This window comes from Phyllobates terribilis, unplaced genomic scaffold, assembly GCF_046119375.1.
Source record: "Phyllobates terribilis strain yellow unplaced genomic scaffold, ASM4611937v1 Scaffold_4__5_contigs__length_816908805, whole genome shotgun sequence".
In the NCBI taxonomy this organism is placed as follows: domain Eukaryota; kingdom Metazoa; phylum Chordata; class Amphibia; order Anura; family Dendrobatidae; genus Phyllobates; species Phyllobates terribilis.
In genome coordinates this window covers 157630339-157643144 of record NW_027362764.1, presented here as the reverse complement: position 1 = coordinate 157643144, position 12806 = coordinate 157630339, and the positions used below count along the sequence as shown (strand labels likewise).

The following is a 12806-nucleotide window of genomic DNA, read 5'->3' as shown; positions in this document are numbered from 1 at the left end:
ATTCGTTTTACTTTCTTTGGCAATTAGTCTCTCTGTCTCTTTTGCTATTCTTATTTGTTTCTTACAGATTTTGTTTTTTTTCCCTATAAGATATTAGCGCTTCATCGCTGCCTTCTTGTTTGAGTTTACCGAAAGCCCTTTTTTTGTTTTTCATTGCCCTCTTGACTTCCTTATTTAGCCACATTGACTTCCTCCTATTCCTAGCCCTTTTATTCCCATAAGGTATGTACCTTCTACAGTGACTATGTAGGACTGTTTTGAAAATTTCCCATTTTCTATCCGTGCTCCTATTACTAAAGATACTATCCCAGTCTATAAGGTGAAGGGCATCTCTTAGCTGATCAAACTTTGCCCTCCTGAAGTTCAGTGTTTTTGTGACTCCCTTGCTGGGCTCCCTACTGAAGCACATGTGGTATTGTATAATGTTGTGGTCACTATTTTCCAGGTGCCCCCCGTCCTGCACCTCAGTTATTCTGTCTGGCCTGTTAGTTAATATTAAGTCTAAAAGGGCCGTCCCTCTAGTTGGTTCCTGCACAAGTTGTGACAAATAATTGTCTTTGATAATTGACAGAAACCTGTTTCCTTTCTGAGATCTACAGCTTTCGGTTTCCAAGTCTATATCGGGGTAGTTGAAGTCCCCCATAATAATCACCTCGTTATTTTTTGCTACTTCGTCTATTTGTCTCATTAATAGACTTTCCGTGGCTTCTGCTATATTTGGTGGTTTATAACAGACTCCTATGATAATTTTATTATTGTTTTTTGTCCCATGTATCTCCACCCATAAGGACTCGACCTCCACATTTCCCTCCCATACATCCTCCCGTATTGTAGGCTTTAGACACGCTTTACATATAGACAGACTCCACCCCCTTTCCAATTTCTTCGATCCCTTCTAAACAGACTGTAACCCTGTAAGTTAACTGCCCAGTCATAGCTTTCATCTAACCATGTCTCTGTTATTCCCACTATGTCATAGTTACCTGTAGATATTTCTGCTTCCAGTTCATCCATCTTGTTTGTCAGGCTTCTGGCATTTGCTAGCACACAGTTTACACGATTTTGTTTTGTTCCAATCTTCTCCCTGTGGATTATATTAGAAATTTTCTTACCTCCCTTCCAAGTATCTTGTCTTGGACCTTCTTTGTCGCACTTCATATCTTTCATTAGTATGTTCTCTGGTTGCATGTTCGTGTCCGGCGTTTTTCTTCCCATCCCCTCTTCTTCTAGTTTAACGCCCTCCTGATGAGTGTTGCGAGTCTCCTGGCGAATGTGTGTTTCCCGGGTTTGTTGAGGTGTAGTCCGTCTCTGGCAAGGAGTCCGTCATAGAGGTAATTAACACCGTGGTCCAGGAATCCAAATCCTTGTTGTCTGCACCATCGTCTCAGCCAGTTGTTCACATCAAGGATCCTGTTCCATCTCCTGACGCCATGCCCATCTACTGGAAGGATAGAAGAAAAAACTACCTGCGCATCCAGTTCTTTTACTTTCTTCCCCAATGCTTCAAAGTCCTTGCAATTGTCGGTAGGTCCTTCTTTGCCGTGTCATTGGTGCCAACATGTATCAGAAGAAATGGGTGGACATCCTTGGAACTGATGAGCTTCGGTATCCTATCGGTAACATCCTTGATCTTCGCCCCTGGGAGGCAGCATACTTCTCTTGCGGTTATGTCCGGTCTGCAGATAGCTGCTTCTGTTCCTCTCAGTAGTGAGTCTCCCACCACCACCACTCTTCTTCCCTTCTTGGCTGTCCTTTTTCTTGTCGCTTCTTTGTGTTTCTGGGTGCTCTTTTCTTTTTTGCTTGCTGGTAGTGCCTCATCCTTAGGTGTGCCATCTTCGTCCTCCACAAGTCCTTGGAATCTGTTTCTCAGTTGTGTGGTTGGTGGTGTCTCCATGGTCTTCTTGCTTCTTTTGGTCACTTGCCTCCACTTGTCTGCCCCTGGAGGTTCTCTGACGCTTCCTTCACTTTCCGTGACCAGTAGTGACGCTTCTGTTCTGTCCAGGAAGTCTTCATTTTCCTTGATGAGTTTTAATGTCGCAATTCTTTCTTCCAGTCCCCGCACCTTTTCTTCTAAAAGAGCCAGTAGTCTACACTTCTGGCAGGTGAAGTTGGTTTCAGCTTCTGGTCGATCTGTGAACATGTAGCACATGTTGCAGCTCACCATGTAGGTTGTCACATCTGCCATGCTGCTCCTTGTCCCTGCTGACTTGATGTCTGTCTTCTTTCTTGTGATACCCTAGGATAAACAAATTAAACAAATTCGCGCGCCGTCAGGTTTTAGAGGAGTTGCAGTCCTCCTCTCCCGACCCGGGTACCACCCGCACCTCTTTTACACTGCAAATTCACGGCCATTGGCTGTCATTTAAACGCAGTAAATCCACACTTATAGATATTATACCTGTGGGTCTGCTGTGGTTCAATGCAAGTCAAAGGGCGCGAATTCGCAACGGGATCGTGCAAGAAATGGCCATGCTGTGGTTTTTACCGCAATGGTAATCCGGTGCGGAAATTTCCACATCATCTGCACAGCACATCCAGATTACCATTGCTACAGCTGGCAGACCTATTACAAGCGTTTTTGCTGCGTTTCCGCAGCAGGAAAACCGCAGCGAAAACGCATTGTGTGAACGAATCCTAAATATGGATAATTAAAACTCCAGCAGTTGAGGGTCCTGCTCTTCCCACAGCCATGTGAACCCTTCACTTAGTACTCCGGGGAGTTCATTCATTATTGTGGCTAAAACGTGAGAGTCCTGAATTCCAAAATTCCCTTATAAGTTATTTGAAAATGGGTTTCCAAAGCTTTCCTTTTATTTAAGTTAAATGGATTGGCTTTCTCTGAAATTTAAGAAAAGAAAAACATCCAAAATGCTGTTTCCTGACATTCCCAGTAATTTTGGTTCTGTCTCAAAGGGCAGGTGACCACTGCAGTCAATCGTTTTCTTGAACAGTGACCAAGGTGTCACTGCTGTCTGCAGCAAATGATTGGCTACAGGGTTCACATGCCTTTCCAGAAGGAACAAGAATGAGAAGCGTAGCAACAGCGGGATGGTAAGATGAATATTTCTTTTAATTTGTTTAGCACTTTGGATTGTTTTTTTGGCTTGGGTTATTTGTTTTTTTATTTTAATGTCCGGAGTGGACAACCCCTTTTTAATTCAGGAAGCTCAACACAAAGCAGAAGTGTGTATGTGTGTATATGTATATATATTTCTTAATATCTCTGCCCTGAAGCTCTAGTTTACAGTGTAAATGTCATATAAGTGGAAATCGGCACTGCGGTTGAGCAGTTGCTGACTGGAGTGTATTGATCACCTAACTAATTAAGTGCGGAGTCAGTCAATAGTCCTGGCAGTACTAGACTCTTCATCTCAATACATTTCAATCATCTCTGCACCGCAAGTATTAATATAGTAGCTAATGGACAGAACGGTGCTTGAAAAATAAAAAAGGACCCAGCACAGTTTAATTTTCTGTGTGACTGAGCAAAGTGCAGGCCTTATTCAGTATCTGGTGTTACGTACTTGCGGAATCAGGCAGCAGGCTCCATAACGAACTGCCTTTTCCAGCAGGGTTTGACTGATTTTAGCGCTTTGGATTACATTCGTGCCCATAGCATTAGTACACTGAAAGCTTGTGACCAAGGCTGTGTGCATTTTATGGCAATGTATAGATGAACTAAGGACAAAATAATTTAAATGACTATTAACAGTCTACATGAAAAATTGTATAAACCATTCCTCATAACAGCATATTCTCCATGAGAGCAGATTTACTAATCCAATTTACTTTGTAGACAGTGTAAAATGAGCTAAATGTATTGCAGTGGCTCACACTGGATAATAAATTTGTCTCACTTTGGTTATCTACTTTTAAACCCATATTTTTCTCCAAAGTGTTGGTGCTTATGCCTCTCCTCTCCAAGCACAGTGCAAAAAGTGACCAAAACACTTCATGTCAAGTTAACCAGGATTAGTAAATCTGTTGAGCTGTCACACTGGCGTTTCAGAGAAAAACATAGTTGAAAGTAGTTGTCATGCTAGGTATGGGAACGACCCAGCATACGAAGACAGGGAAAGGGCGGTGGGGGACCCAGCAACTACAGAAAGGGGGAGTGGAGACCCATAAGCAGATCGAACAACACCCTGACTCCCCTATTGTCCCTAAATAGGTTCTGCACCTATCGCCAAGCAAGATACCTTATCCTGGGCTGTCTCTAGAGCTAGGCTGTAGGAAGGGAGGGGGAGTGGTGAGCACTAGTAGCCCCCCCCCTGCAACTAAAGACAAACAAGGGGATACACTTAGCTTTGAGAAGACACCAGAGAGATCACGACTACAATCCACAAAGGAACTCCAAGAAGAATCTTGCCGACTGCTAGAACTCCAGACCTTAACAGAAGAATTTACTCTATCACCAGGGATTCTCTGGAGAAACTGAGGGTATTTAAAGATCCAGCAGGGGTGTGTTAATTAGCAGCAGAAGGTGGAGATCACCACTGGGTCCTAGAGAGGGAGGAATTATGAAAGGATCAAGAAGGTTTCTGCAAAGCCAAGAGCAGTGACCTTCTACAGCCGGATCCAGAATGACTGTCTGTCAAACCTGATACACCCGTGACAGTAGTGAAAGAAAAATGTACTAGTTTTAAGGGATGTGCATATATAAGGGAAGAGCTGTCAGGCTAGCTGAGCGGCAGGGAGAAGCCATCGAGAATATAACTCTTGGACTAGTGGCCTCATCCTTGGCCACTCTTTAAGCTGTGGGGGTTTTTAAAGCACTGAGGCGTTTCAGAGCAAAACATGTTTGTAATGCAGTAGCTGGTCTCTGGTTTATGCTTCCCTTGGTTCAGGCAGCATGAAACATGTAACAGGTTCCCTTTAAAGGTATTGTCCGCTAATCAATTCAGGACCCCAATTAAAATAAAATCAATGGACTCTTGCCTCTTGCAGTGGTGCTGCAGCTGCGCTCATCAAAGCAGACATCTGCCCCGATGGAATTATTTATACGTTTCATCCAAACAGCGGCCGCTGATTGGCTGCAGTGGGGTATGTCTTACAGTACTGTCACGTCCCTTCCGGCAAAAGTAGTTGCCAGCATTGGTGGAACAACGCCGCTGCAAAAGGTGGGTATCTATATTGTTTTTATTTGTTATTGGGGTCCTGAATTGATTAAGTAGGGACTGTCCAGTAGTGGACAAACTGGTTTAATTTATAAAATGGCATGAATGGCTGAGGACACGCACTGCAAGATGCTGCAATTTACTGAAAAGCTGTAAAAAAAAAAAAATATATATATATATATATATCAGTAATACTTCCTCGCCCTGTCGGCAGAATACTGCCAACAGAATGGCTACCACAGAGAATGCAGGCTGTTGACGTTGAGGGGCATTTTCTAATAATGAATGTAAGCTCGCAGGGGCAGGGCCCTCTCCCCTCTGTACCAGTCTCATTGTTATTTTGTTCACTGTAATCTATATTTGTATCTTGTATGTTACCCCTTATGTACAGCACCATGGATACAATGGTGCACGAAAAATGATATTATTTGTAAGTGGTGCAGAGGTAGAATTTGCACCAGGACCCTGAATACCTAAGAGGGTCCACAGCTCCCTGTGCACATTACACACCAGTATCAAAAATAAAACATTCTTGGTGGAGGGCCCATAACCTTGTTTACATTGGGACCCTCAAGTCCCACCTATTGGCTCAGACCAATAAAAAAAAAAAACCTTAAGATTGTGCCCATATTGATATATGCAGTATAGACGTGTTAGACTGCTGGTATTAGACAATGCTTGCATAAAAGAGCCTTGAACCGAATAGATGGTGATCCAACATATACTATGGAACCACAACAAAGGATACAAATATTTGTTTATTCAATGATTTATTCTTGTCTTGCTTGTTTTTTTTCTTTGCATTAAATGAAATTTGTTGGCGTTACTGTTTTGCAGGCTCTGTGTATGTGGATATCCTCGGCAACATGCAAGAAAACTTACTGGCGTCAGGAACAGAATACCTGTGTCCTCCGAGTTTATGGTGCAGCTTCTGACTGGCATTTACTACTCCTTGTAAGATTACACCCATGTGGTATTATCTGCTTTTATGGAGTCTGTGTGCAAATGCTTGGTCTTCTTCCCATGATTAGCTAAGGATTCATGTGTATGCCTGTGTGGGCCCTTTTACAATAATCTACATCTGAATATTACATAATAAGAATAGCTTTATGTGGCCCACAGGATTTAGTTATTTGAAGCAGCTGTGGAAATAGTGTCCTTTTTTTTTTCTTTTTTTTCTTTCTTTTGCTCAAATTTTAAACATAGTGATTGGCTGATGAAGTTGGGCTAACATAGTCTACAACGTTTAATAGTGTCCAGTTGCCATATGTGTCCTGAATTCTCAATCTTGAAATGTATCTAAAGGCCACATTCAGACTCTGAACCAAAGAGTGTCCTTCTGTTGATGTTGCTCCGTGGTAGAACACAGCAGACTGTTCTGGTGTATGCAGCATATGTTTTTTTTTCCACAATGGGAGCCTATAGGACGGGTGATGGTCCTGACATCTACTACCGACAGACACAGTAAAACATTGTGTTCTATACACAGAAAACCATTTAAAGAAGACCAATCACCTCCTAGAAAACTTTATGAATTAAAAGCAGGAAAAAATACAAAACATCTCATGTATGATAATTAAGAAAACTAAAAATATACTCTTTAATTTTGGTAATAATAACCTTGGCCCTTTAAAAAAGGGAGGTTGAAGTCTGCTGTCCGCTCTCTCACTATTTTGACAGCTGAGTGTGACTTCCTGTTCCTGACCTGGGCGATACCTCGATGTGAATGGACCCTGGGAGGGTGCAGCAGGGGATCACAGGGGACAGCCATAATGCTCTGTTCCTTCATGCTGGGTGTAGTTTTGTAAGAAGAGAGAGATGTAAGATGGATTCCTGTGTATTGTGAAGTAGCAGGAAGAGGCTAGAAAAAGCAACTGAGCTAATAATTTCTGTCACAGCATCTGTCCTCAGTGTGTTGTGTCTGTACAGTATGTAGTGAGATAATTGGATTAACCCTTTACTGGCAGCGGATTCCTTTTTTTTCTCGATTGGCATCTTACAATCAGATTAACCCTTTACAAACATCTGTATTATACCATTTGGATGCATTGGTGAATTAATATAGAGTGTTTATGATTCTCTTTGGTACATTTATGAGAAAAATAGGTGAATTGATTCTCCCATTGCATTCTTTGGCAATATAAGTCAAATCCAGCCCAAGACTCTATTTAGCATTCATTTGCTGTGTAGAATCTGCTCCCTCCATCCCCTCACAGCTGGCATTTCCCAGGATCTCACCAGGTTTTACCCTCACTCTGGTAAAATGAAAAGAAAACTTGTGTCCCTGTAATACAGAATGAAGTCATCTAATTTTTTAGTGACACGTATAGGAGAAAATTCTCTTAATTTTGTCTACCGTCACTTTTTATGTTTTGCTCATGACCAATAGGTCCCCTTTAAGGGCACCTATATAGTGGGGTGTTTATCCAAGGGTATCCAGTGACTGCCAGCATCTATAGTAGGTAAAGCCCCCGTTAGACACTAGATAGCTGAGAAAAAACCTGAAGGTCTGAACTGAAACGTAAGTTGATGTGCATGCAAAATGTAAATGCATGTTCACACAAGGCCATTAAACAGAGGGAAAACAAGAACAAGAAAAATACCCAAATAACTGAAAGTAGATGTATAAATCGCACAGTGCAAAAATAATAATAAATAATAAAGGGTATTTAGTTAACATAATTTTGATCAAAATAATGTGAAAACCATCCCGCCACTTCACGGCAACCCTTATGGGACAGTCCTAACTCTAATATTTAAAAACCTTACCATTTGTCAAGTGGCTTTCACATTATTTTGATCAAAATTATGTTAACTAAATACCCTTTATTATTTATTATTATTTTTGCACTGTGCGATTTATACATCTACTTTCAGTTATTTGGGTATTTTTCTTGTTCTCGTTTTCACACTAGATAGCTGGTTAGTCCCCCATACACTAGGCGCTATCTTTACAGAGTCCCCCATACACTGGGCACGGTCGAGCGCTCCTATGCACTCTATTATAGAGCCGTTGATGGACTCCTCTGGTAGCGAATTATCTCCTGGAGAACAAAATGATTGGCTGATGGAAATCCAATGTTTCTAGATCCTTCTCTTCCACAATGTCATCTGTCGGGAAAAATCAGTATGCCCTCAAAGTCATACACATCAGACTGTTGGCTGATATTGGCGGGTTCAACTGACTTTAACCTAAAATATATGGGTGGTCTAGATTAGCCATTCCCCAGAAGTGAAGGGACCTTTTCAAATATTGGTCATCTATTTGTTATTTGAACTAGCACACATGTATTGGTCATGATGGTCTTACAATAACAGTAGAGCACAAGATATACTCCACATTATGCCAGTTCTGTATGTTTGGTCATCTACACATCACCCACTCAGGATTTAATCATGTCCGTGTTTGAAGGGGTTGTCCACTATTAGAACAAGCCCGTCTTGAACTAAATGTTCAGCCCCAATAAAATAATAAAGCCTATACTCAACTCCCGTGCTGGCGCCATTCCAGTGGTGTCAGCACTCGCAGTCCTGGAGCTCTGGTGTGGTGATATGACACGTGGTGTGGGGCGTCCTGTCAGCGCTGACGTCACTGTCCCCACCTTCGGACAAATCAAACATGAAGAGGAAGTCTGGGCTGCAGCTGATCTGACTTCCTCTTCATGTTCATTTCGACAGGAGGCGGGACAGTGACGCCAGCGCTGATTGGCGCCGGGCACCACGTGTCATATCACTGCACCAGAGCTCCTGGACCTTGAGTGCCGACACTGCTGGAACTGCATCAGCACGGGAGGGGAGTATAACCTTTTTTTATTTTATCGGGGCCAAACATTTGGATCAAGAAGGGGTTGTCCTAGTAGTGGACAACCCCTTTAAGGCATGTGTTTTGCTCAGTCTAACAAAATTACCCTGATGGACCCTAATGATGGAGATGTGGGTCCGTAGGGTTTCTGGCAGGGTGTCTTCCGGTTTTGTCAGGCCTGTAATGGAGGCTTTTTTTTATAATTCTTGTAATGCAAATGTGAACATAGTTTCATAAATTTCAAAAATGAGGTCTCCTTTTTTTTTTTTTTTTTATAATAGTGCTGACTAAAACCTGAATATAAATAGCAATCTGTTCTGGAATAAATGTTAATATATCAGGTTTTTTTTATTCTTTTGCTGTAAAGACAGGAAAAGTAAAGAAGTATTGAAACCATGGCAACCAATACGCAGGTACCCACAGCCATAGATGGGAGAGTTTAAGCCATTAGGAAAGGAACAATTTTCCGTCCTACACCCACCTCTCTTCTTATTTTTCATGGTTGCTAATCTAACCAAGGCCATATGCAAGGGGGCGTCCTCGGTGTAAATTGTGCGTCTCAGACGTGGTCTAATCAAGTAAACCTGAATTAACTGTTTGATGCCACCATGTTTTCTTAGAAATATGACGTCTGTGTGTTCTGATATTTTCTGTATGTATTCAGCAATAAAAGCAGATTTCCGGGGCTGTGAATGAAAACCGTTTGCAGTATTGACCTCGTTGTGTTCTATGAATCTGTTCTACTTCTGAAAATCCCAAATCCTATCTAATCAGAAGGAAAAGATGGAAGACTTGCGCTACACTTGTATTCCTATTACTTTACAAGTGATTATATTATAACTGTAAATTGGAGATATCTTCCAGCATTTCTTGGCTTTAACACTTTCCTGTCCCTTCATAGCTACAATGGAGAATGGGACGCAGCACGTAGAGCGCTGGACGATGTTCTCTACAGAGCACAGCTGGAATTATTCCCCGAGCCACTACTGGTATGTGTATGGATTAAGGGATTATTCTTCTTATCGGAACACATGTTTAATCTCTACTTTCATCAGTTCCTCATGGCACCATCATCTTGATCAGCACCATGACATGCTGAATATTCAGGAGTAGAATTTGCTAATGGTATTATCATGGACATACATATCAATCTGCTAATGTTGTGCATTTTTATGTCCCACAGGTTGCCAATGCAATAAAGGCTTCATTACCACAGGGGGCCATTAAGGGAACTAAGGGAGGCACTAAATGTATCCAAGTGGAAATTGCCCCAACCTCATCCAGGATATCTAGAAATGCTGTGACTAGTATGTCTATACGGGGTCATCGGTGGAAGAGGAACGGTGAGACTTTATTTTTTTCTCATGGAAGAAATCTGTCGTCTTATACAGTGCGCAGGCTTTCTTTGAAGACTATCTGCCCAAATAATAAAGATGTTTTCAACAGAATTCTGGCGTAAAAACTCGTTGAAATGTCACAAAATTTTTCCGCAACTCAAAGTTGCACAAGACTTTTGAAGTTTTTACGCCAGCTCAGGCCAGTTCCACCAATATTTACAAAAATGGATGGAGCTGGAACGGAGCATGGCCGAGCACGCCCAACTAACTTATGACAATTTGACGCCACTATTGTGGTGTTTAATCATAAATGTACTCCAGTCCCTGAGCGGAGTAACATTTCTAGCGATGGCGCACAGCAATTAATTGGGCAAATAGCCACATCTTACGGCAGCGCACAGTTTATTAAAGCTGGCATGGAAATCTTTCTGCCCACATTATATTTTACACTTAAACCCCATTCTGTATAATATATCCATATTACTTTCAAACCACTTTTCTCCATCAGCTGGTCAGTCAGTTGTATAGTGAATAGTGATGAGCGAGCATGCTCGTTTAACCCTTTAACCGAGCATGCTCGGGTGCTTACCGAGCATCTTCGGCGTGCTCGTATATTATGTTCGAGTCCCTGCGTCTGCATGATTTACAGCTGTTAGGGAGTCCTCACATGTGTTGAGGCTGTCTAACAAACAGGCAATCCCTGCATGTGTTGAGGCTGTCTGTTTGGGGCTCGAACATAATATACGAGCACGCCAAAGATACTCTGTCAGAACCTGAGCACGCTTGGTTAAAGGGTTAGACGAGCATGCTCGCTCATCACTAATAGTGAATAATGAAAAGCTTCCTCAGCTGTGAACTCTATTTGAAAAAAAGCTGTGGATCAATAAAATGCAGTATCTTCAGAATGAAGCGTCTCCTAGATAAAGCATGTTTCTTATTAATTGTGAATAAGACAGATAAATTAATTTCTGAAACTAGGTGACGACGTCACTTCTCTAATAACCTTCATTGCCAAATATTTTTATGCTGAAAGCAAGGGTCCAAGTGTAGTTATTTTTACAAACATTTTAACCTTTTATAATAGTTATAGCCATTGATAAACGGTACCTATGGTCATTTATCATGTAAATTAAATAAATCCATGCTCTTTTTCCATTCAGTTGCAGTCTATGCTTTTCACTCATTTCAATATTGAGGAGAGTAGGAGGAGACCAGAATTGTTGCAGTCCTTTACTTTCTCCCTGCCAAGAGAGTGAGATAGAGAGATAGATTGGTAGGTAGGTGGGTAGATAGGTGGATGGGTTGGAAGGCATTTAACCAATATAGAGCTGCAAGCTGTGTGTTTCTAGCAAGAACTTGCTGGATAATAAAATCCTGTGATCACTGCAGGATTAGCGCTGATTCAGTGTGAGAGGAGAGGAATCAGTGGCAAGTGTAAGTTAAAGGGGTATTCCCATCTCCAAGATCCTATCATGGTATATTGTAGGTGTAGTAATAATAGCAAATACCTACAATTAGAAATGAAATGTAGTATAGTTCTTCTGATTCGTCATGTTTCTTTCTCCATGCAGGGCCGTGCAGTAGCTTACTTATCCATGGTTACGGACACTGATATAGTGACAGTTAGTAGTCATAACCATGGATACTTAAACTATTACAATGCCCTGCACATGGGGAAAGTGACTTAGCGAATCAGAAGAACTATACTACATATCTAACTGGAGGTATTTTCTAATATTATAATAATTATTATTATTATTACACCTACTACATATTGGGATATAGGGTCTTGGAGATGGGAATACCCCTTTAAGCTAGCATGTTCCACAGATTACTTCTGAGCTTTTAAAGGAAGCCTAGCATCCCATTCATGCTGCTTGAACCACGGGCAGCATGAATCAGACCCTGGCTATGCGTTTGCATCTACAGATGTTTTACTCTGAAATGCTACAGCATTTCAGAATTAACCTCCTTTGAGAAGCGGGCCGGGGGCTATGTCTCGGCTGACTAGTCCGAGGTCGATCCCCAGTCGGGTTTTTCTCCTTTTTCCCAAACTTCTTGACTGATGGGTCTTTCCCTGTTTACACAAGGATAGAGAGACCTGTCAGTCAACTCGAGTGGGGCAGGGAGAAGCATATTGAGTAAAATATACCTGCCCACAATGGTGCAGCTGGTGTCCGGTTCATGTCGCCTGTGGTTCGGGCAGCATGAATCTGATGACAGATTCCTTACTGCACATAAGGAAGTTATTTTTCACTGAAGACACTCTTTAACTCCCAACCATCTTCCAATCTCACACTCAAATCCTCAATTTCCATACACATTTTAGTACTGAGAGCTATTATATCAAAATGGTCCTTTTTATAAAAGTACACTAAATAAGCCTCAATTTACCTAGCATCAGTGCACTCAAGAGCGTGCAGATGTTTTGAGACAGAAAAGAGCATCACTTAACCTTCATATAACAGCATAATGAGCGTTGTTAAAATTGATCTGTTTCCATCCCCTTCCTGAGGCATTGTAGCAGATCCGCTAATCGCGTGATAATTC

The 12806-nt window shown here is 41.7% G+C and overlaps 1 protein-coding gene across 4 annotated transcripts in view; it reads left to right on the top strand.

Annotated features, from left to right (window-relative positions):
* HYCC1 (hyccin PI4KA lipid kinase complex subunit 1) overlaps nt 1-12806 on the top strand; it is a 132026-nt gene that overhangs the window by 110617 nt on the left and 8603 nt on the right. For all 4 annotated transcript variants that reach the window (XM_073677856.1, XM_073677857.1, XM_073677859.1 and 1 more), the window contains 3 exons: nt 5955-6071; nt 9821-9908; nt 10103-10262. In XM_073677856.1, the coding sequence (XP_073533957.1) occupies nt 5955-6071; nt 9821-9908; nt 10103-10262 (365 nt within the window). The remainder of the gene's footprint in view (nt 1-5954; nt 6072-9820; nt 9909-10102; nt 10263-12806) is intronic.